The 22,408-nt window shown below is 42.7% G+C and overlaps 1 protein-coding gene and 1 pseudogene across 2 annotated transcripts in view; both read left to right on the top strand.

The window, feature by feature from the left end:
- Positions 1-22,408, top strand: part of LOC126263122 (uncharacterized) — a 154,254-nt gene that overhangs the window by 96,490 nt on the left and 35,356 nt on the right. For both annotated transcript variants that reach the window (XM_049960139.1, XM_049960138.1), the window contains exons 3-4: positions 2,547-2,665; positions 10,484-10,661. In XM_049960139.1, the coding sequence (XP_049816096.1) occupies positions 2,547-2,665; positions 10,484-10,661 (297 nt within the window). The remainder of the gene's footprint in view (positions 1-2,546; positions 2,666-10,483; positions 10,662-22,408) is intronic.
- On the top strand, positions 21,406-21,523 carry LOC126191765 (5S ribosomal RNA; annotated as a pseudogene).

The raw sequence follows: 22,408 nt of genomic DNA, 5'->3' as shown, positions 1-22,408 counted from the left end.
ATGTTGAAGGTGAGGGAAGAGGAGGGTCGGACACATCTGCCTTATGTGTTTTGAAATCTTGTTCGAGAACACGTTATTCTACGCGAAACATACTCGTAGTAATGAGTTCATAATATCTCAACCTTACGCAAATTTATTTTAACAATATTCTCATATTAATATTCAGCAGCTATGTTCAGAGTTATTTAGCTACCCGTACCGATGTATTTTTATGTAACCCGCAAAGTTATGTCTGTCTCAAAAACCACGTGCGAGACTCATATTCTCTCGCTGACTAAGCGCAAACTACGTGTTAGTCTTACTGAAAAAATGCACAGTACGTTCTTCATGACACTCCCTCCTTCCATTGCACAAAAATTACGACTTCACGAATTATTTCCCACCTTCGACCTTCTTTGTTCTTTATTGACTGCCCTTAATACGCCGCCGGCTTAGTTGAGCGCTAAGAAATTGTAAAATTGATGTTTATGTAAATTTTACCTAACAATTTTATGAATTTTACCAGCATAAACAATTACGTCGTTGTACTCGTCACGCCTTCTGACTACGAAACCACTGTGCTTTTTGACTACGAAAGTACTGTACTTGTAAGGGTTAAATTTGGATCGAATTATCAACGTAATTAGTTTTAGTTTAGTCTTTACAAAAATCATTCTCCTTTTATATTCTCACGGGCACGTTTAAATTAATAATGTTAAAAGAATAACCTACTACGCTGGTGGCATAATAGCTCAACTAAAAGAGAGCAAATAAGGTGGAATACTGAGAACAGTTCGTGTAGTCGGAAATTTTTGTACAGTGGTAGGAGGGAGTGCCACGAACAATGTACCAGAAATCGTGACTGGTGAGGGATGAGTGTGAGAGGTGGAGGTGCTTTTTTATGTTTTTCTTGACTTGAAAATCGTGGATTCCAGTGAAAACGTATCCCAGTACAAATTTTAACTACATTAAATTTCCTTAGAGAATGTCCTGTTCATTTTTTCTGTAGGACTATTTAGATTAAATGTAGCCTAGAGAATATGAAAATCCAGAGCGCGGTTTTTGAAGAACAGATATAGCATTTCTATTTGTATAAAACAATAGAGGCAACTGAATCACACTGCATTCGCTTCAAAATCAAAATAAATAAACCTAAGCAAATGAAGAATTATCATGAAACGAGGTTAACTATTTATGACACAATTTTATCATGCCAGCCGTTTTGAAGAGTAGCTCATTTCTTGCAAATGTACTTCATTCTAACAACGTCAGTTTTAAAATCGAAAGAAAGTAATGTACAACAGATACAACATGTTAATAAATAAATAGCGCTATGCTACCAATTCAGTGACACACCATTTCGTTTCATTCATTTACACTACCTTTCTCAATCGCACCACAAAATGTTCGAAGCGAAGAGATCTCAGGTACCAGCTTCAGCTTACAAACCGTGCACTTGGATACAGTGAAAACGGCACTTGGATACAGTGAAAACGCGTGTTATCAGTAACAAAACAGAATCTTTCTGACTCCGCTGCACAGTACTTTGCGCTCCGCCATTAGGATGCTGGAGTGGTGCGGAGCGAGTGACAAACAACCGGGAGCGAGAAAGTTTAAAAGCTGTTCTTCCACAAGGTCACAACTGCGTACTGTCAGAATTATTGACCAAATTTTCGCGCGGGATCGGTTACTGGGCCTGATATCTCGCAACTGTGCTTCTTTCTTCTTAAAATATGAGATCAAGTTGATGTTCCCTTTTTTGTGGTTTGCTGTCTTCTGTATCTGTTTATGACGATATAGCGGTGTCTGAAACACGTAAAATGCCAAGTTGTATTAGTGTTCTCATGTGTAAGAAGAACACATAAAGGTGATATATTTTTAATAATACATGTGGAGCTCCATTACAGTAGAAAAACTTACTGCGCTGCCCATCCGAGATGCTCTTTAGCAAGAACCATGTTGAAATTTCGATGCAACTGTTTTGATTTCCGTTTTCCTTTTATTTGCTGATTCTAACCCACTGTAGAAAAATACTGGTAGGATTCTTACAAAAAATGGTTCAAATGGCTCTGAGCACTATGGGACTTAACATCTATGGTCATCAGTCCCTTAGAACTTAGAACTACCTAAACTTAACTAACCTAAGGACATCACACAACACCCAGTCATCACGAGGCAGAGAATATCCCTGACCCCGCCGGGAATCGAATAGGATTCTTACAACAAGATCCAATCAGTCTATTTCTCCACCCGCATTCAAATAATATGGTTGTCATCACAAACTACACTGTACCTGAAGGACACTAAGCTCTCTGTGTACTTCCACCTTTGATTTTTCTGTCGATGAAATTCCAGAGACGTTGCATTCAGTTGCAGGAAGATGAATTAATTTGTCTACGACATGAGAAATCAACCTAATTTTGTGCCACTGATTCCAGCGCTGTTTACACTCAAACTGTTTCAAGATAGCTTCCCTGTTATAGGCTTCACATTTGTCTCTTCTTATTTTTGAACCTTCACATTTAAAGTGGAACTATGTTATTGATGGAAACTTTATCATTTATCAGTTTCAGCATGTGGTTACTCTCGTTAACCCTCGAGATGCCGTCTGGGACGTAACAGTGAAAAATCTTGCTTCAGGGGAAGAAACTGTCCACGAGTTTGACGCAGTCATGGTTTGTAATGGGTAAGTAACAAACGACAGGCGTTCTGGACGCTTGTAGCATATAACGTTGGCGCAACTTATGCAAGTTTGTACATAAATTAGTTTGTTTTTATATTAATAACTTCTTCTTTTCACTCAGTACGGTCTGGCTATCAGTTATTTACTGGTGTAAGAAGAGGAAAAACCAATAACCAGGAAGGAGGCTTTTTCATTTTATGTACGCATAGAGGGGTGAAAATTACACAAATGCCAGAGGATCCTAAGTTGAATACTTTGAGATGAGTAACAAGTCATCCGAAAAGAATATTTATACTTCATAGAGAGAACTTAAGCTAAGAATTAATCCTGAAAGTGACGACCAACAGCCTTAGTGCATGTAGTATTTCATAATCAATTTACGGAATTAAACTCTTGGTTTAACGCAATGTGGTTCCATTGCGTTGTTTATTACAGGGATGTAACTGCTGCTCCATCAATACTTTACACTTTTGTCATGTGCACTATGAGCTGTACATTTCACGTGTAAGTGGTCGGGTGCTTACTGACAAATCTTCCTCTGACGATGGAGCACCATCTCAAATTCTACGTAGGGACCTCAGAGAGTAAGTTACACACCTAAGACCATTGCGCAAAAGAGAGACGTGTTCCAGGTTTCCAGTTAACATACACATCTGGCCATTAAAATTGCTACACCACGAAGATGACGTGCTACAGACTCGAAATTTAACCGACAGGAAGAAGATGATGTGATATGCAAATGATTAGCTTTTCAGAGCATTCACACAAGGTTGGCGCCGGTGGAGACACCTACAACGTGCTGACACTAGAAAGTTTCCAACCGATTTCTCATACACAAACAGCAGTTGACCGGCGTTGCCTGGTGAAACGTTGTTGTGATACCTCGTGTAAGGAGGAGAAATGCGTACCATCACGTTTCCGACTTTGATAAAGGTCGGATTGTAGCCTATCGCGATTGCGGTTTATCGTATCGCGACATTGCTGCTCGCGTTGGTCGATATCCAATGACTGTTAGCAGAATAGGGAATCGTTGGGTTCAGAATGGTAATACGGAACGCCGTGCTGGATGCCAACGGCCTCGTAATACTAGCAGTCGAGATGACAGGTGTCTTATCCGCATGGCTGTAACGGATCGTGCAGCCACGTGTCGATCCCTGAGTCAACAGATGGGGATGTTTTCAAGACAACAACCATCTGCACGAACAGTTCGACGACGTTTGCAGCAGCATGGACTATCAGCTCGGAGACCATGGCTGCGGTTACCCATGACGCTACATCACAGACAGGAGCGCCTGCGATGGTATACTCAACGACGAACCTGGGTGCACGAATGGCAAAACGTCATTTTTTCGGATGAATCCAGGTTCTGTTTACAGCATAATGATGGTCGCATCCGTGCTTGGCGACATCGCGGTGAACGCACATTGGAAGCGTGTATTCATCATCGCCATACTGGCGTATCACCCGGCGTGATGGTATGGGGTGCCATTCGTTACACGTCTCGGTCACCTCTTGTTCGCACTGACGGCACTTTGAACAGTGGATGTTACATTTCAGATGTGTTAAGACTCGTGGTCCTACCCTTCATTCGATCCCTGAGAAGCCCTACATTTCAGCAGGATAATGCACGACCGCATGTTGCAGGTCCTGTACGGGATACAAAAAATGTTCGACTGCAGCCCTGGCCAGCACATTCTCCAGATCTCTCACCAATTGAAAACGTCTGGTCAATGGTGGCCGAGCAACTGGCTCGTCACAATACCAGTCACTACTCTTGATGAACTGTGGTATCGTGTTGAAGCTGCATGGGCAGCTGTACCTGTACACGCCATCCAAGCTCTGTTTGACTCAATGCCCAGGCGTTTCGAGGCCGTTATTACGGTCAGAGGTTGTTGTTCTGGGTACCGATTTCTCAGGATCTATGCACCCAAATTGCGTGAAAATGTAATCACATGTCAGTTCTAGTATAATATATTTGTCCAATGAATACCCGTTTATCATCTGCTTTTCTTCTTGGTGTAGCAGTTTTAATGGCCAGTAGTGTACTTCTGCTGCGGTACGGATGACAGTCCAGAATCTATAGCCCAGTCGTGCAAAATCGCCGGGAGCACTGATACCAACATACCACTGACGCACCAGATTGAAGATACCCGTTGGGTAGAACACCGTGTCCTGCTACGTGAAGAAGTCCGCAACTGCTTGCAGCACATCTTAGTCCGACAGGAATCATCGATACTTCACGGCATGTTTTAAGGGACAGAAGGCATGATAATCGCATGCGGGGATGTTAGGAATACATAGCAGGTGCTCGAGTGCCTCCCACTTCAGTTGGCGTAACTCCTGCTGACTTCCCAGATCGACCGACGTCTTGTGAAAAAAAAAATAATAAATAAAAAAATAAAAAAAATGTAGTGGCACGTCGGTCCCTTTTGGACGCATCTGGTAATAACGTCGCCTAGTTCACGTTCCCGCATTTACCGCGCGCACATCGGAAAGACAAGAATCCCATACTAATCCCTTGCCTACGTATCGGTGGTCACGTACACTGAAGCGCCAAAGAAGCTAAGAAGCTGGTATGAAGTGGGGATTTTCCCTTACGGCCATTTTACGAGTTTACCGTGAATATCGGGAATACGGTAAAACATCAAATATCCTACATCTCTGCTACCGGAAAAAGATTCTGCAAGAACGAGACCAATCGTTCAACGAGACAGAAGTGCAACCTTTCCGCACATTGCCGCAGATTTCAGTGCAGAACCATCAGCAAGTGTTAGCTGCGAACCATTCAACGAAACATCATCGATGTGGGGTTTCGGAGCCAAAGGCCCACTCATGTATACTTGATGACTGCACAACACAAAACTTTACACTTGCCTGGGCCCGTCAACAACGACAATGGATTGTTGATGACTGGAAACAAGTTCCCTTGTCGGACCAGTTTCGTTTCAAATTGTATCTAGGGGATGGACGTGTACGGGTGTGGAGACAACCTCATGAATCCATGGATCAGCAGGGGACTGTTCAAGCTGGTGAAGGGTCTGTAATGGTGGAATGTGTGCAGTTGGAGTGATATGGGACCCCTGATACGTCTAGATACCACCTTGACAGATGGCACGTGCGTAAGCGTCCTGACTGATCACCTGCATCCCTTCACGTCCATTGTGCGTTCCGACGGACTTGGGCAATTCCAGCAGGACAATGCGACACCCCAAATGTCCAGAATTGCTACAAAATGGCCCCAGGAACACACTTCGGAGTTTAAACACTTCCGTTGGCCACAAAACACGAACATTACTGGCATATCTGGGATGCCTTACAGCGGAATTTCAGGAGAGATCTCCGCTCCCTCGTACTCTTACGGATTTATGGATAGCCGTGCAGGATTCATGGTGTCAGATCCCTCCAGTAATACTTCGGACATTAGCCGAGTCGGACATTAGTCGAGTGCATGCGGCACTGCTGTGTGCTCACGGGGGCTCTACACGATATTAGGCATGTGTACCAGCTTCTTTGGCTCATCAGTGTAACAGCATCGGAGTCGTGCTATGTTGCATATACGTTGTAGCAACGCCCTCAAATGGAAACTTTTTGGTCGTTGGGTTGGGTTGGGTTGTTTTGGGGAAGGAGACCAGACAGCGAAGTCATCGGTCTCATCGGATTAGGGAAGGACGGGGAAGGAAGTCGGCCGTGCCCTTTGAAAGGAACCATCCCGGCATTTGCCTGGAGCGATTTTGGGAAATCACGGAAAACCTAAATCAGGATAGCCGGACGCGGTATTGAACCATCGTCCTCCCGAATGCGAGTCCAGTGTTTAACCACTGCGCCACCTCGCTCGGTTTTTTGGTCGTCCATTATACAAGCTGAAAGGACCTTTGGGGAGAAAGAGATCTTCCGACGAAGATGACGTTCACACAGCGGTTCTCGAATGGCTCCGTGACCAAGGCGCTACTTCCTGTCGTCAACGAATTGAAGAATAGTCGAAAGTTCCAATCGTTGTTTACAGACATTTGACTGTCACGTCGAAAAGTAGGTTCAGATGTCAGTGTCACTTTGAATTGTAGTCCAACATTCAATAAAAGTTACTTGGCCAGCCATAATAATGTATAACTTACTCGTACTCTGTGAACAATTCTTTGTCGAGAACCTCGGTCATTTTTCTGTGGTGTCTTCTTAGTTTCCTTAAATTATTATATACTTCCTCCAGTCTGGATGACGTCAGTTACGAATCTTTTCTCTGTACATTCCGGGTTTTGGTGGCGCATCCTGCGGCTTCATACGATAAGGGATACGTCCTACAATTAGAAATATTTCATCTCCGACAATCATTCATTTACAACAAAGGTCGAACTCCATCCTGCACATTTTAGAGACAATATTTTATTGTTTGTTCAAGGTAGTTGCACATTGGTGCAGCAGGCAGATGTTTATTATCTCTATGCACATGGTGTTTCCGTAAGAGCGTGCAAAAATTTAACCGGACATAGAGGATGCTCCACTGAACAATTCGAGGTAGGGAACCTGGGCTCGGAGAAGCTAGCTTAAGGATATATTAGGAATAAAATCGAGTTATTTTGTATCTTTTTATTTACATTAGTCACAGTTAACTGCAAATACCATCATTGACATAATGAACGTACCATTTGTACTGTGTCTTACAAAATGTGCTGAAACTGTCGGCCTTGCAATGCAAGCATGACATCGGCGAACAAGATTCTGACGTACCCTGACAAATATCCCTGGTGTGTTTCAAATCGCATCACAGGCAGCTACAATTCTCGCAACTAATTCCATCTTGGGTCTCATACAAAAGTGACATCAGGAAGTGACTTTTAGGAAATCGTTCCTTGTGCAGCCTTTCAGCAGCGAGGGCATTGCAACCTTCTTCCCCATACACAAGGTGCTTGTCAATGAGTTCTGGGAAACTGTACCGGTACTGTCCCATCGTGTTGTACTGTGCGTCTCTGAATAGCACTGTGTAATGAATGGGTGAAATAGGGGGTCAAATGAATGAAAAGATTTCATTGTGAAAGCATTTTAAAGTTAAATCTATGAAAAGTGGTATTTGCCTTCTCGGTCAGAAAAGAAATAAATGTTTCACTGGTTTTGGAAAGTCGACCCCTAAGGGGGCGAAATAGAGCCAGCCTGAATCACTGACTAGTTCAAATGGCTCTGAGCACTATGGGACTTAACTTCTGAGGCCATCAGTCCCCTAGAACTTACAACTACTTAAGCCAGGATTCGAACCTGCGACCGTAGCGGTCGCGCGGTTCCAGACTGTAGCGCCTAGAATTGCTCGGCCACTCCGGCCGGCTGAATCACTTTGACTACTCATCGCCTAGCCGAAACCGCTGAGAATGGAACCTTGATATTTGGAGAGGGTGTCGTTATCATACTGTAGCTATTGTTTAAGAAGGGATTGTTCGAAGTTCCACTCCTAAGGGGGTGACATAGAGGATGAAAGGCTTGTTGAAAATGTGCCCTATTAAGGCAATTTTGAAGAAAGAACTACAGAAACTGGTATTTGGTTTCTCAGTCAAAATTAGAAAAAGTAAGTGTTTCAGCATTTTTGGAAAGTCAAGTATTAAGAGGGTAAAACAGTGGGAGAATTTCTTTAAATGATTGTTATTAAAGGATTACTAAAGAATTTTTAAAGCTGCACCTATAAAAATTTGTCTTTGACTTTTCTGTTATAAAGCTGAAAATACGTGTTTCACTGTTTTTGGAAGTTCAGCTCATTAGGGGGTGAAAATTCTTAAGAAAATATTTCGTTGTGTAAAAAAAATTACAGCTAAATCTATGAAAACTGTTACTCCACTTCAAAGTTAAATATAAAGAAGTATGTGTTACGGGATGAAAATACCAACGGAAATATTATCAGAAGAACGCAAAAGGCATGATTAACAAAAACCTTTGACTTCAGCTATCAGAATCGCTTTTTGGTCAGAAGTACATTCGGCCTTTGGCCATTGGACATTGGCCTTAATTAGTGTGAAAAGTTTAGAAGGAGTTGCAATTTGTGAACAACATAAAAATTTGATTAAAGAAAAACAAAACAAAAAGTCTGTGCAGACCATATAGACTAGAAGAGCGAAGTTGATTAAACATGAATGGTTTCCAAACATATGCCTCAGATGTCTTGTTCATTCAAGGCAACATACCAGTTGAACCATTCATATCCGACAGTTGGTTCCTTCTGAAACTTTAAGTTATTAGAATTTGAATTTGGTAAATACTTAACAAAAGGTTCAAATGGCTCTGAGCACTATGGGACTCAACTGCTGAGGTCATTAGTCCCCTAGAACTTAGAACTAGTTAAACCTAACTAACCTAAGGACATCACAAACACCCATGCCCGAGGCAGGATTCGAACCCGCGACCGTAGCGGTCTTGCGGTTCCAGACTGCAGCGCCTTTAACCGCACGGACACTTCGGCCGGCTAAATACTTAACACACATGAAATGTATTTGGTGCTGTCGCTGACATAACATTAACACTTCGTTCGTTGCAGAATGAATTATTCACATCAGAGTACAATTGTCTTTATAAACGCAACCGTATTGCACTATGAACATTCTGTTGCAGTTAGCGATGATTAAAAAGAGACTGTGTTGATTACATAGACTATATTACAGTGCCTGTGTTTTTACAATGCACTCTGCAGCGTCCTTCAGAGATGCACGAAATACTACACTGCATTACCTGATTTTTTACCATGCACTCTGCAAAGTCCTTCAGACATGCATGGATATGTTCAGATTGCGAGAAATGGAACATGTACTACCACAATCCGTAAGTTGTAGTTATTACTCGTTTTACAAGCTGTCAGATGACGTAAATTAATTTATGTTACACTTTCCTGACATTGCGTCACCTAATCTGTCGCATAACCACCAGAAACGTCTCATGTGAAACGAATGTGTAAATCGCTAAATTATAATAAAGTATGAGCACCTGAAGATGGCACCGTGCTGATGAAACGTCTCGTAAAGAGTCATAGAGATGGGAGATCCCGAGGGTTGGGTTCAGCCGCCTGATGTAAAAGGCTTTCCATCCTCCATGCGCAATGGGCTGTTTCCTCACAGTGCCCGGGAATTATATCGTAAGTTCGTCTCTTGAGTGGAGGTAGCCACAGCGAATATGTGCAGAGTGTGGTGTTATGTTTGTTTTGTATGATGGTAATAGAAGAGAGAGGGCAAAACTCACTGCCAGTTCATAGCCCACTCCTCTCGAATAGCACCAAAAGGGCCGCCGACCTTGAATTCCCCCATTCGACAGACAAGCAACCATCCACGGTGTCACATGCTCTCAGCCCGTGAGACACTGCAGAGAGATTTTGAATTTAATACAGTATATTGGCACCAAATCTGGTGATCGCGAACTCTATGCCACCATATCTTTTGCTCTTGCCGGGCAAATATCATCTGTCACAGTTTCTTCTGTCACCAGGATTCGAAACGGGCTAGTGATTAGTCATGAGTCACAGCACGACCGTGCATTAGCAAACTCGGCTGTGTAGGGCCTGAAACGTGTGGTAACAAACTGTTATCGGAAATGAAAAGTGTCCGAAGCGGAAAATGTGCAAAGTCTTGTAAATTTCGTAAGAGTATCGTAGGAAAAAAAAGTAAGAGTATCGCAGACAAAAAGGAAAAACTGTTAACTGATTTCTTACTGGTGTCTATAATAGTGAATTTTGTAACAAAGAGTAGACTACTTTTGCAAAGGATATATTTCATTTTTTCAAATTCTGTTTGTCGATATATGAATAATTCATAGTAGAACGTAAATGTAGACCTGCTTTCCTTTTACTCCTTTTTCTTTCAGACACTATTTCCTGCCATTCGTGCCGTCCCTTCCAGGATCAGAGAAGTTCAGAGGTCGGCAGACGCACAGCCACGACTACCGAGTGCCGTCGCTCTTCAAAGGTCGTAGGGTGGTGGTCGTGGGAGCCGGCCCGTCGGGAATGGACCTCACGCTCGATATCTCCTCTCAGGCAGAGCTGGTGAGTCGCACAACTGTATGGCGTAGAAACGATTAGAACAGTTGTAAGATAGGGATGTAGTCTCTCGACCCTATTGTTAAATCTACAGGCTGTCTCATACCTTTTGGGTCAAACTGAAACACGTGATAGTGAGTCCACAACTCTCTCAAAGATCCCTGGGATTTATTGTACCAGGAGACAGACAGTTTGGACCCTAGTAAAGCAGGTCTTAATCCGTTCCTACTGGGTTTTGATGCACCAACGTTTTGACGTAAAGCCAGAAAAAAAATCGAGAGGTGTGGACACTGTGATCGCACTGGCCATGGGACAAGACTTCCCCTTCCAACCCAACGATGAGGGTACGTGTTGTTCAGGTGCTCGCGTACATTAACATCAAAGTGGACTGGTTCACCGTCATGTTGAAACCACATCCTTTCACGGACACCAAGGGTTACAGTCTCTAGGAACTGTGACAGCACGTCTCGCAGGAACACCAGGTAACAAGGACCGGTCAAACGGGAGGCAGCAAATAAGGTCGTACGAGGTGATCTTGGACAATACTCGCTCACTCGTTGACAGAGAATCGTTGCTGGTGGCCACCGAAGCGTGTGACGGGGAGATTGCCCTAACTCTAGACATGGCTGTTGCGGCTGTTGAAAACATTATCAATGGTGAATGATGCCTCATCCGTGAACAATTCAGAATAGTCAGGGGTGTACGCTGTTTATCACCAGTTGTCTGTTCCAGAGCACACAGACACCTAGGATCTTCGCCAGAGTGCGGAATTACTTCATGCACCGTTGCCATGCATGCAGTGAGTTTGGCGGTCATAATTTTGAAAAGTTACTATGAGCAGCGTTGTTGTTATGCGGTGTACGCTGTGTGTTCCCTAGTACAATAAATATGCTTTTCCGACCATTGGTTCTCTTTGATTAGATTAGATTAGATTAATTATTCATTCCATAGACCAACAAAGGAGGGGATCCTCCAGGGTGTGGAACATGTCAGATAAACACATTACAAAAATGTAATTAGAAAAACTTGAGGTTCATTAATTTTAATGATCCTCAGTCAATAAAAAGTAAAATTATGTACATGAATTAAAATTAAACTTCTAATATTTACAGTTTTAATACATACATCTGCTTTCATTCACTCCATCACTCACACAGTAGCTACTTACTTGGCTATTACAACCAAGTATTGTCAAAAATTAAAGTAAATTATTCATTTCAATGATCCTTAGTTAAGAACAGTCAAATTATGTACAAGATTTAAAATTAAACTTCCACTATTTACAGACTTAAGACTTACATCTGCTTTCCATACATCCATCATTCACACAGTAGGTAGTTACTTGGCTGTTACAACCAAGTATGATTGAAGTATAATAAATTTTCATTAAAATGGCCTACTGCATTTGTTGAGAAATTTATGGATGGAATAGGAGTTGGCCACAAAAAATTCTTTTAAATTATGTTTAAATTGTGCCTTGTCTGAAAATAAACTCTGAATGGTTGCTGGTAACTTATTGAAAATATGCATTGCTGAATACTGGACTCCTTTCTGGACAAGAGTAAGTGATTTGGAATCTTTGTGTATAGTGTTCTTTATTCCTAGTAATGATACTTTGTACTAAGCAGGTAGTTGGAAAACGAGATGTATTATTTACAACAAACTTCATTAAGGAATAAATATACTGAGAAGCTGTGGTTAGTATGCTCAATTCTTTGAATAGGCTTCGACTTGATGTTCTTGGATTTACACTGCAAATCACTCTTATTATACGCTTCTGTCCTCAAAAAAATTTTTCTCGGTTTGTGGAGTTACCGCAAAATATGATATCATATGACATAATGGAATGAAAATAAGCAAAATATGCCAGTTTTTTTATTTATATCTCCTGTGTCTGACGTCATTCGCATTGCAAACACAGACTTCTTTAGGCGCTTCAGCAGTTCGTTAGTATGTCGCTCCCAAGTTGTAATCCCAAGAATTTTACAGTCTCAACTTCTTCTATTTGCATGTCATCATATGTTATACACACACTAGAAGGAAATGTCTTGGAAGTTCTAAACTGCATGTAGTGGGTCTTTTCAAAGTTTAATGACAGTGAATTGGCTAAGAACCACTTATTAATGTCAGTAAAAACTTGATTAGCTGCCCTTTCTAAATTTATATTTGATTTACTATTTATTGCAATGTTTGTATCATCTGCAAATAAGACAAACCTATCTCAATATAATCGGTTGTGGACCCAGTGTCACCTGTTTCGATTCTACCCAAAAGGTTTGAGGCACCATGCACACATCTAAGATGAAGTGACGGAAGTAAAAGAAAGATTTTGGAGCCGAATTAAAATGCGGGGTTAAAGACTATCAGTCATAAGATTCGCTAGAGATAATCCTATCAACAGTCAAACCAAGTAAGAACTGCAGTGCGTGCTGAACGTAATGAAAGATATAGTGAGTTCAGAATATGAGTTGGGGGTAAGCCGAAGAAATAAAGACGTAATGAGGAGTAGCAGAAATGAGTTTATCAATGAGTTTAAAATGAAAATTGGGAACCACGAAGTAGACGATGTGAAAGAGTTCTGCGACGTTGGAAGAGAAATAACACGTAATGGACGAAGCAAAAAAGCAGTAAAAACAAATTTGTGCGGGAAAAGAGGGCATTTATGAACAATAGATGACTACTAGGTTAACATATACCTGCTTTATTGAATTAAATATGGTCGCGTTAGGTATTTTTGACGTTTTCTGCAGAATGTTGTTTGCTTCGTATGCCACAAAAAAAAATGGCTCTGAGCACTATGGGACTCAACTGCTGAGGTCATTAGTCCCCTAGAACTTAGAACTAGTTAAACCTAACTAACCTAAGGACATCACAAACACCCATGCCCGAGGCAGGATTCGAACCTGCGACCGTAGCGGTCCTGCGGTTCCAGACTGCAGCGCCTTTAACCGCACGGCCACTTCGGCCGGCCGTATGCCACATTTATATCTTGTTTCTTCATTACGTTTCATGTCCTGTGTGTTATTTTGGTCAAATGTCAGGGTGTGCCAAGTTTTCTTGTTGTTTGTGGTGTTGTCCATGCGCCTGGCTAAATGATACGCTGATGCAGTTGTCAAATCAGGCACAGGCCTGATCGGAGTACCGGTTTTGTGATTCCTTATCTGGTAATCCATCAAGGAAGACAGGTTACGTTCGGGACCTGAAGATGACAGTATGTGGTATCGAAATTGGCAGCATGTATTACAAAGGATAAACAAAGTTAGATCCAAAAACAGCTGCTGGTTTTGTTATCATTATTCAACTGTTGTGAAACTTTGGTAAATTTCTTGGTGGGGGCGCCCTGGGGTTCGTTTGTATTGTTCTTTTTATTTGGTTTTGTGAGCGTGTAGATTTGATGTTACAATACGAAACATAATCCACGAATAACAAACTACACGAAATAGTCCACCATACCTAAGCTTCACAAAACTTTTATCGATGTCCACAGGTTCAGCTCAACTACACAAAAAACATCTCGTACATAAAAAAAAACTTGGCACAGCTAAGGACCAGCAAAATACTTCATTGGCGTGTCCAAAAACGGGCATGTGCCACGAATTTTACCACAACATATAATTTAAATATCGGATAATAAACAAAAAATCAGTGCAGACGACTTTCTAACATCCATCACGACGTGGTGTACTAATTTAGAACTGTGGTTGATTTTGGTTGGCAGCCACAGGTCGCACACAGTGTAAAATAAAAGTGCACACGCAGTTTAAATGACAACAAAATCTGATGCATTATATTCCTTAACGTAAAAATAACATGTACGGATGTATTTCAGAAAAATAATAAAACGCCATAGAGATGCATTATATTCCTTAACGTAAAAATAACATGTACGGATGTATTTCAGAAAAATAATAAAACGCCATAGAGGATGCCACAACTGTGGTGAAATATGTTTGGGTGATAAAACAAAACAAAGATCTGTGTACTTGCAAAAAGGCGGACCCATCCTTAATTCATTATTATTTTTCTGCAAGAACGGGAACTGAGCTTAGAACTCCAATATGATACACACGTAACGCTTCTTCAGTAATAGTTAATAGTTACTAAACACGTATATTTTTGAAAGTATTTCCAAAATATATTTACGTACACACACACACACACATACTGAAATCGAGAAATCAATCTGTTCCTCCGACCAATGAGACTGCATAGCTATTACGATACGTCGTTACAGTGTGTATTATGGCAGACTCAATAGCTTTCATTATTGACCAGGAGGTTGGGGAAACACCGAGGGTGCGGACACGTCATGTAATGGAGTCCGGCGACTCTGAAGGCCAAACAAGAAGCCAAAGGTCATCGCTATTTTCTTCTTTTCCTTGACCTACATCCCATCTATTAATTTGATAAATAGTTTCTTTCAGTTTTAAATACACCGACTTCGCCGTGAAAAAATTAAAGTTGCAGCTACAGTTTTTTCGATTACCGACCGTAGTCTCGACTACTGAGCAAGCAGTTTTTGTGTGAATTTCGTTTTGCGATAAGTCATAGACTTGTGCATCTTATTTCTCTCGAGAAAATTATTTTGCGTACATCTAATTCACACCCTTACAGATAATCTAAAATTGTGTGACAATAGATCTACTGGTGCTATCGAAAATCACCACCAGTATGAGAAAATTAAGGTCACTAAGAAATAATGACAAATGCGATGGTTAATTTTCTCCGAGCTAGACGAACATCCAGGAAGTAAAAGCCATGCAGTATGGGCTTCGAGTTACAATTTCCTATACTGCACGAAATCCAAGAAAATGATGAGTTCATGATTCTGCTTTCAGACTTACTGGACGTGCAGCACGGCGATATTAGCGGATAAGCGGTATTTGAAGCCTTCAGTTAAGACATATTAGCTGATAACTTATCATTTTCTGCGTCAGAACTAATAAGGGGTTTGGTCGTGCATATCTTCCTCAAACGTATGATTTGCTGAGTGAGTACATCATATCTGCTCGTTACTGTTTGCTGCTGTGTTAACTAACATAACCTGACGTCACACTCGTTGGTGAGATTATGGGAGTTGCGTCCACGTAACATTTTACATGCGCCAGGCCACAGAAACGATCTACATCTGCATCACTACTCTGCAATTCAGACTTAGGTGACTGGAACAACCATCAGCCGTATAAGGGAATGACAACAACGAAAATTTGTGCCAGACCCGGAATCGAACCCGGATTTTCCGCTTTTCGCGAGCGGTCGCCTTAACCGCTTTAGCTATCCGCGAACGAGTCACGGACAGACTACACGTTGTGTAGTTCCCATACATGGAAGGACATTTTTTAACTGAAAGACGCTACATGGTATTGGCGGATAAATAGGATATTACAAAAAAATGGTTCAAATGGCTCTGAGCACTATGGGACTCAACATCTTAGGTCATAAGTCCCCTAGAACTTAGAACTACTTAAACCTAACTAACCTAAGGACATCACACACACCCATGCCCGAGGCAGGATTCGAACCTGCGACCGTAGCAGTCCCGCGGTTCCGGACTGCAGCGCCAGAACCGCTAGACCACCGCGGCCGGCTACGATATTACAGATCCTCTGTTCTTAAGTACACTACTGGCCATTAAAATTGCTACACCACGAAGATGACGTGCTACAGACGCGACATGTAACCGACAGGAAGAAGATGCTGCGATATGCAAATGATCAGCTTTTCAGAGCATTCACACAAGGTTGGCGCCGGTGGAGACACCTACAACGTGCTGACACGAGGAAAATTTCCAACCGATTTCTCACACATAAACAGCAGTTGACCGGCGTTGCCTGGTGAAATGTTGTGATACCTCGTGTAAGGAGGAGAAATGCGTACCATCACGTTTCCGACTTTGATAAAGGGCGGATTGTAGCCTATCGCGATTGCGGTTTATCGTATCGCGACATTGCTGCTCGCGTTGGTCGAGATCCCATGACTGGTTGCAGAATATGGAATCGGTGTGTTCAGGAGGGTAATACGGAACGCCGTGCTGGATTCCAACGGCCTCGTATCACTAGCAGTCGAGATGACAGGCATCTTATCCTCACGGCTGTAACGGATCTTGCAGCCACGTCTCGATCCCTGAGTCAACAGATGGGGATGTTTTCGAGACAACAACCATTTGCACGAACAGTTCGACGACGTTTGCAGCAGCATGGACTATCAGCTCGGAGACCATTGCTGCGGTTACCCTTGACGCTGCATCACAGACAGGAGCGCCTGCGATGGTGTACTCAACGACGAACCTGGGTGCACGAATGGCAAAACGTCATTTTTTTCGGATGAATCCAGGTTCTGTTTACAGCATCTTGATGGTCGCATCTGTGTTTGGCGACATCGCGGTGAACGCACATTGGAAGCGTGTATTCGTCATCGCCATTCTGGCGTATCACCCGGCGTGATGGTATGGGGTGCCATTCGTTACTCGTCTCGGTCACCTCTTGTTCGCATTGACGGCACTTTGAACAGTGGATGTTACATTTCAGATGTGTTACGACCCGTGGCTCCACCCTTCATTCGATCCCTGAGAAACCCTACATTTCAGCAGGATAATGCACGACCGCATGTTGCAGGTCCTGTACGGGCCTTTCTGGATACAGAAAATGTTCGACTGCTGCCCTGGCCAGCTCATTCTCCAGATCTCTCACCAACTGAAAACGTCTGGTCAATGGTGGCCGAGCAACTGGCTCGTCACAATACGCCAGTCATTACTCTTGATGCCTGTGGTATCGTGTTGAAGCTGCATGGGCAGCTGTACCTGTACACGCCACCCAAGCTCTGTTTGACTCAGTGCCTAGGCGTATCAAGGCCGTTATTACGGCCAGAGGTGGTTGTTCTGGGTACTGATTTCTCAGGATCTATGCACCAAAATTGCGTGCAAATGTTATCACATGTCAGTTCTAGTATTATATATTTGTCCAATGAATACCCGTTTATCATCTGCATTTCTTCTTGGTGTAGCAATTTTAATTGCCAGTAGTGTAGAACTATGCATTGTTGCTTCGGATATGTAAGCATTCTTTTTCACAATACACCCACTGCAATATCGCACATTAACACTATTTCTCTACCTTTAGTCTCGAACTGCTCGTGGGAAGAACGAACATTTGAACCTTTCCGCACGACCTCTGATTTCTGTTATTTTATTATGATGATCTTTTCTTCTTAAACCTACATAGGCTGGCGCCAATAAAAGAAGATAGTGGAACTCAGATGATCTCCGACTTTGAAAAGTCGTGAAGTAGTCCCTCTAAAAGCCGCAATAAAATTAAAAAAGACCTGGATAATTCTAGAGGATGTGTTTCTCCATGCAGCCAGTATACAAATCTGCAAAGCATCAATGGTAGGCTGGACAAGCCGCTGGGAAATCATATCCCAAACATGTTCGATGTACCACAGTTGAACTATGACGGAAAAGTTACTAGGCAGTCATGTACCAAACATGTGTGATCTACGACAGCTGAAAACTGCGGAAATAACGCTACCTGTCTTCTTTGAAAAACATTTCTTGCCAGAAGCGCCTGGCATTTTCACCTTAAATACTGTACCTGGTATTATCGAACAAAGAGACCATGCCTCGAATTTTGAAACTTCACACAGGTATCGACTACTCTCCGGATTGTCTTCAATACGAAGGAGTCGAGATTGCGCAGAATGGCCCCGATTGAATACAGCCGATTCCTGTCCCTACGCTTGTGTAATCACAGCTAGTTCTCTGCCTCCAGTAAGCCGGATATTAAGGAATATGAAAATCCAACCTTCCTATTCTCAACGAAGGGCGCCAGTTGTTAACTGTGTTCTTTTGTTTAAAAGACCTTTTGCCGCTGTTAACGTCTGGCGCCGTTCGTTGAGAATAGAGAGGTTGGATTTGTATATTCCTTAATATCCGACTTTCTTTTTCTTATTCAGGCTGTCCAGGCACGAAAGGTAGATTTCGGGTTCGAGTCCCGGAGTGGCACACAGTTTTGATGTGGCAGAAACACTCCACTGCAGAATGAGAGATACATTCAGGGGCCCATAATGTTGTTAATGGATTACTGAGTCCCAGGCTTGTGGGACACGGGTCTTACATTAACAAAAAGATGTTATAGAAGTGACGTGTAGCCATTCTCGGCGGCAGCTCGTCAAACATAGTGAGACAAAGATCGCTAACACGCTTACTTTATTGTGACTAACATGGCTGCCATGGAATGTGCGGATAACTTGGAGCAATTTGGATTCTGCTGCGGATCCAGGTTCCACATTCACTGTACGGGTACTAAGACAGCAGAGTCTTTACTTGATACTCACTAGGCACTTTTCAGAGGTTTACTTACTGTAGTACAATTGTTATAACTGTTTCTCTTCGCCGGCCGGTGTGGCCGAGGGTTCTAGGCTCGTCAGTAGAACCACGCGACCGCTACGGTCGCAGGTTCGAATCCTGCCTCGGGCGTGGATGTGTGTGATGTCCTTAGGTTAGTTAGGTTTAAGTAGTTCTAAGTTCTAGTGAACTGATGACCTCAGATGTTAAGTCCCATAGTGCTCAGAGCCATTTGAATCATTTGTTTCTCTTCTGGGTGTCCATACTTTTAGTAGGGTGACTTTTCCAGTTTACTTTGACTCTCTTCTGACTTTGTGCTGTTTGTCTTGTAAGTACAGCTCGGGGCAAACCAAACTGCTCCGAGGAACTAAGATTTCTGTAATGTATATATGATTTGCTACATTAGCGAATAGAAAGCACAGGCCCATGGCTAAGGTGGGACTCAAACCCGGGACCTTCCCTTCAAGAGGCAAGACAAGACCGCTATTTCTCGATCAGACAAGAGTGATGAGTCATCGAATTTGTCACATGTTTGGATAAGTATCTAAAAAGAATGAGAATCGGAGTGGGATTACAGAGGATAAACAACATTTACTGACTGGTGGTATCCTTAGTAGCTACCGGAAAAGACAGTTAATGTTCGTACAAGAAGCAAGGGGGAGCGGTTTGACTGGAAGACCATGGGCGATATGCTACAATTAAAAAGGGTGTGAGATAAAGGTGCAGTCTTTCACCCCTACTGTTCGATCTATACAACGAAGACGCAATGACGGAAATAAGAGAAAAGTTCAAAAGTGGGATCAAAATTCAGGGTGAAAGGATATGACTGATAATATTCGCTAATTACGTTACTATCCTTAGTTAGAGTGAAGAAGAATTATAGGATCTGTCGAAATGAGGATTGAAAGTAATGGGAAATGGCAAAAGTAATGAGAAGTAGCAGAAATGAGAATAACGAAAACTTAAGATGAAAATTGGCGATCACGAAACAGCCGAAATTAAGAAACTCTGCTACATTGGAAGCAAAATAATCCACGACGGACGAAGCAAGGAAGACATAAAAAGCAGAATAGAACAGGCAATGAGGGCACACCTGGCCATGAGAAGTCTATTAGTATCAAACAGGCCTTAACCTGAGGAAGAAATTTCTGCGGATGTACGTTTCGATTACAGCATTGTATGATAGTGAATCATGAGCAGTGTTAAACTCGGAACAGAAGATAATCTAAGCGTTTGAGATGTGGTACTATAGAACAATGCTGATAATTTGGTGGACTGGTAACATAGGAAATGACAAGGTTCTCCGCAGAATTGGCGAAGAAATGAATACATTGAAGACGCTGACAAGAAGAAGGGGTAGAATGTGTTGAGACATCAGGGAATAACGTCTGTGGAACTAGAGGAAGCTGCAGAGGGGAGAAGCTTTAGGGGAAGACAGGAACTGAAACCCATGCAGCAAAAAATTGAGGACCCAGGATGCAGGTGCTACTCTGAGATGAAGAAACTGGCGCAGGAGAGGAATTCGTGACGGGCCGCATCAAATTAGTCAGAACACTTATTACAGAGAAAAAGTATCCTTCACTGTATATTTTCCTTTTGCATACCGTTACACGTGCTTCTCATCGATTTTCATACGGAAGACAACCACTAAGAGAGTTTGACACATTAGAACTGATTAGAAATAATTACCGGTGCACTAATTCAGGCAGTCCCCACATAGGAACATGACGCGTTTGTGAACGTGGTCGTGGACGTGCTCGGAGACGTGGTTTGTAACGTGGTTGGCGAGTGCCCAGAATCGCTTAGAAGCTGAGTAAGACCGCGTACCGTCCGACTGTGGTCATCGCCGTAGATCCTACAACTTGCGCAGGAATCATTTTTAAGACAGGCTGAAGCGCCACTCGCTGTTCTTTGGAGCTATACCCATGGCGCTCTCTTGACAGACGGAAAGGTTGACCTTTTCCGAACTTAATCTGGAACATCGGAAAGAGATGGTTGAAATGGCTCTGAGCACTATGGGACTTAACATCTGAAGTCATCAGTTCCCTAGAACTTAGAACTACTTAAACCTAACTAACCTAAGGACATCACACACATCCATGCCCGAGGCAGGATTCAAACCTGCGACCGTAGCGGTTGCGCGGTTCCAGACCGAAGCGCCTAGAACCGCTAGGCCACAGCGGCCGGTGTCTGAAAGAGGCAGCATTCCCTTCTCCTCCCCTTCCCGTTTACACGCTCGCGTATCATAGTCTGCAGACCTGTATTCACAGCCGTAAAGTTAAATGAGATATTGATAATAATGAATACACACTTGATTTTATGTATTGTAAACTATGGGGTTGTCGAAGTTTTGAGGGTTTGCTTTTATTGTAGTTGTAATATTAATTGCATGACGCATGTATTTGTCAAGCCAACGGCCTTGCTGCAGTGGTAACACTGGTTCCCGTCAGATCACCGAAGTTAAGCGCTGTCGGGCTGGGTTAACACTTGGATGGGTGACCATCCGGTCTGCTGAGCGCTGTTGGCATGCGGGGTGCACTCAGCCCTTGTGAGGCAAACTGAGGACCTACTTGACTGAGAAGTAGAGGCTCCGGTCTCGTAAACTGACATACGACCGGGAGAGCGGTGTGCTCACCACATAACCCTCTATATCCGCATCCGGATGACGCCTGTGGTCTGAGGGTGACACGGCGGCCGGTCGGTGGCGTTGGGGTTTCATGGCCTGTTCGAGCAGAGTTTAGTTTAGTTTATGTATTTTACAAGTCCTCGGACAAATTCTTTTCAGATGATGTATTTTGCTGAATAATAATTTCTTCTGTTCCCAGCCACCTCGTTGCTGCAGCTGAATCTGGTTAAATGGAAAATGGAGAAAAGACAAAGTATACTTTTCTAAAATCGTAATTGAATACACGTCCCACTCGCCTTCTCCCACACCCACCCATGTCTCTGTTCTCTGTTCATCTCCTCCTTTCGGTCTCTTTGCCTCTCTCCTCCTCGTTCCTCCTCTCTATATCAAGCGGCTGTCCCCCCCCCCCTCTTTCTGCTGATCTTTTCCTCCCCCCCCTGTCTCCATCTCCTTTTGCCCCCCCCCCTCTGTCTATCTTCTCCTTACCGCTTTCCATTTTCATTTCCTCCCACTCCTTTGTCCATCTCCTGTCCCCCCCCCCCCCTTCCCATCTGTCAGAGCTTGAGCCTTGTCTATTGTTATTGCAAATTCAGATTCTGTAATACTATTGTAATCACAACCCAATAAGTCATAAATACAACATTCCTGTTTGCCAACAACGTTTCACTATTATATGAAAATATTGATATACATATTTATATATTACAAACATTAAAAATATACAGCATATGTCTGTGTAAAAATTTGAATCAGATCGATCGAAAACTTTCAGATTTTAGCTAGCAA

This window comes from Schistocerca nitens, chromosome 6 (genome assembly GCF_023898315.1).
Source record: "Schistocerca nitens isolate TAMUIC-IGC-003100 chromosome 6, iqSchNite1.1, whole genome shotgun sequence".
NCBI classification, from domain to species: domain Eukaryota; kingdom Metazoa; phylum Arthropoda; class Insecta; order Orthoptera; family Acrididae; genus Schistocerca; species Schistocerca nitens.
The sequence above is the reverse complement of the archived record's forward strand: the minus strand, read 5'-3'. Positions and strand labels throughout refer to the sequence as shown.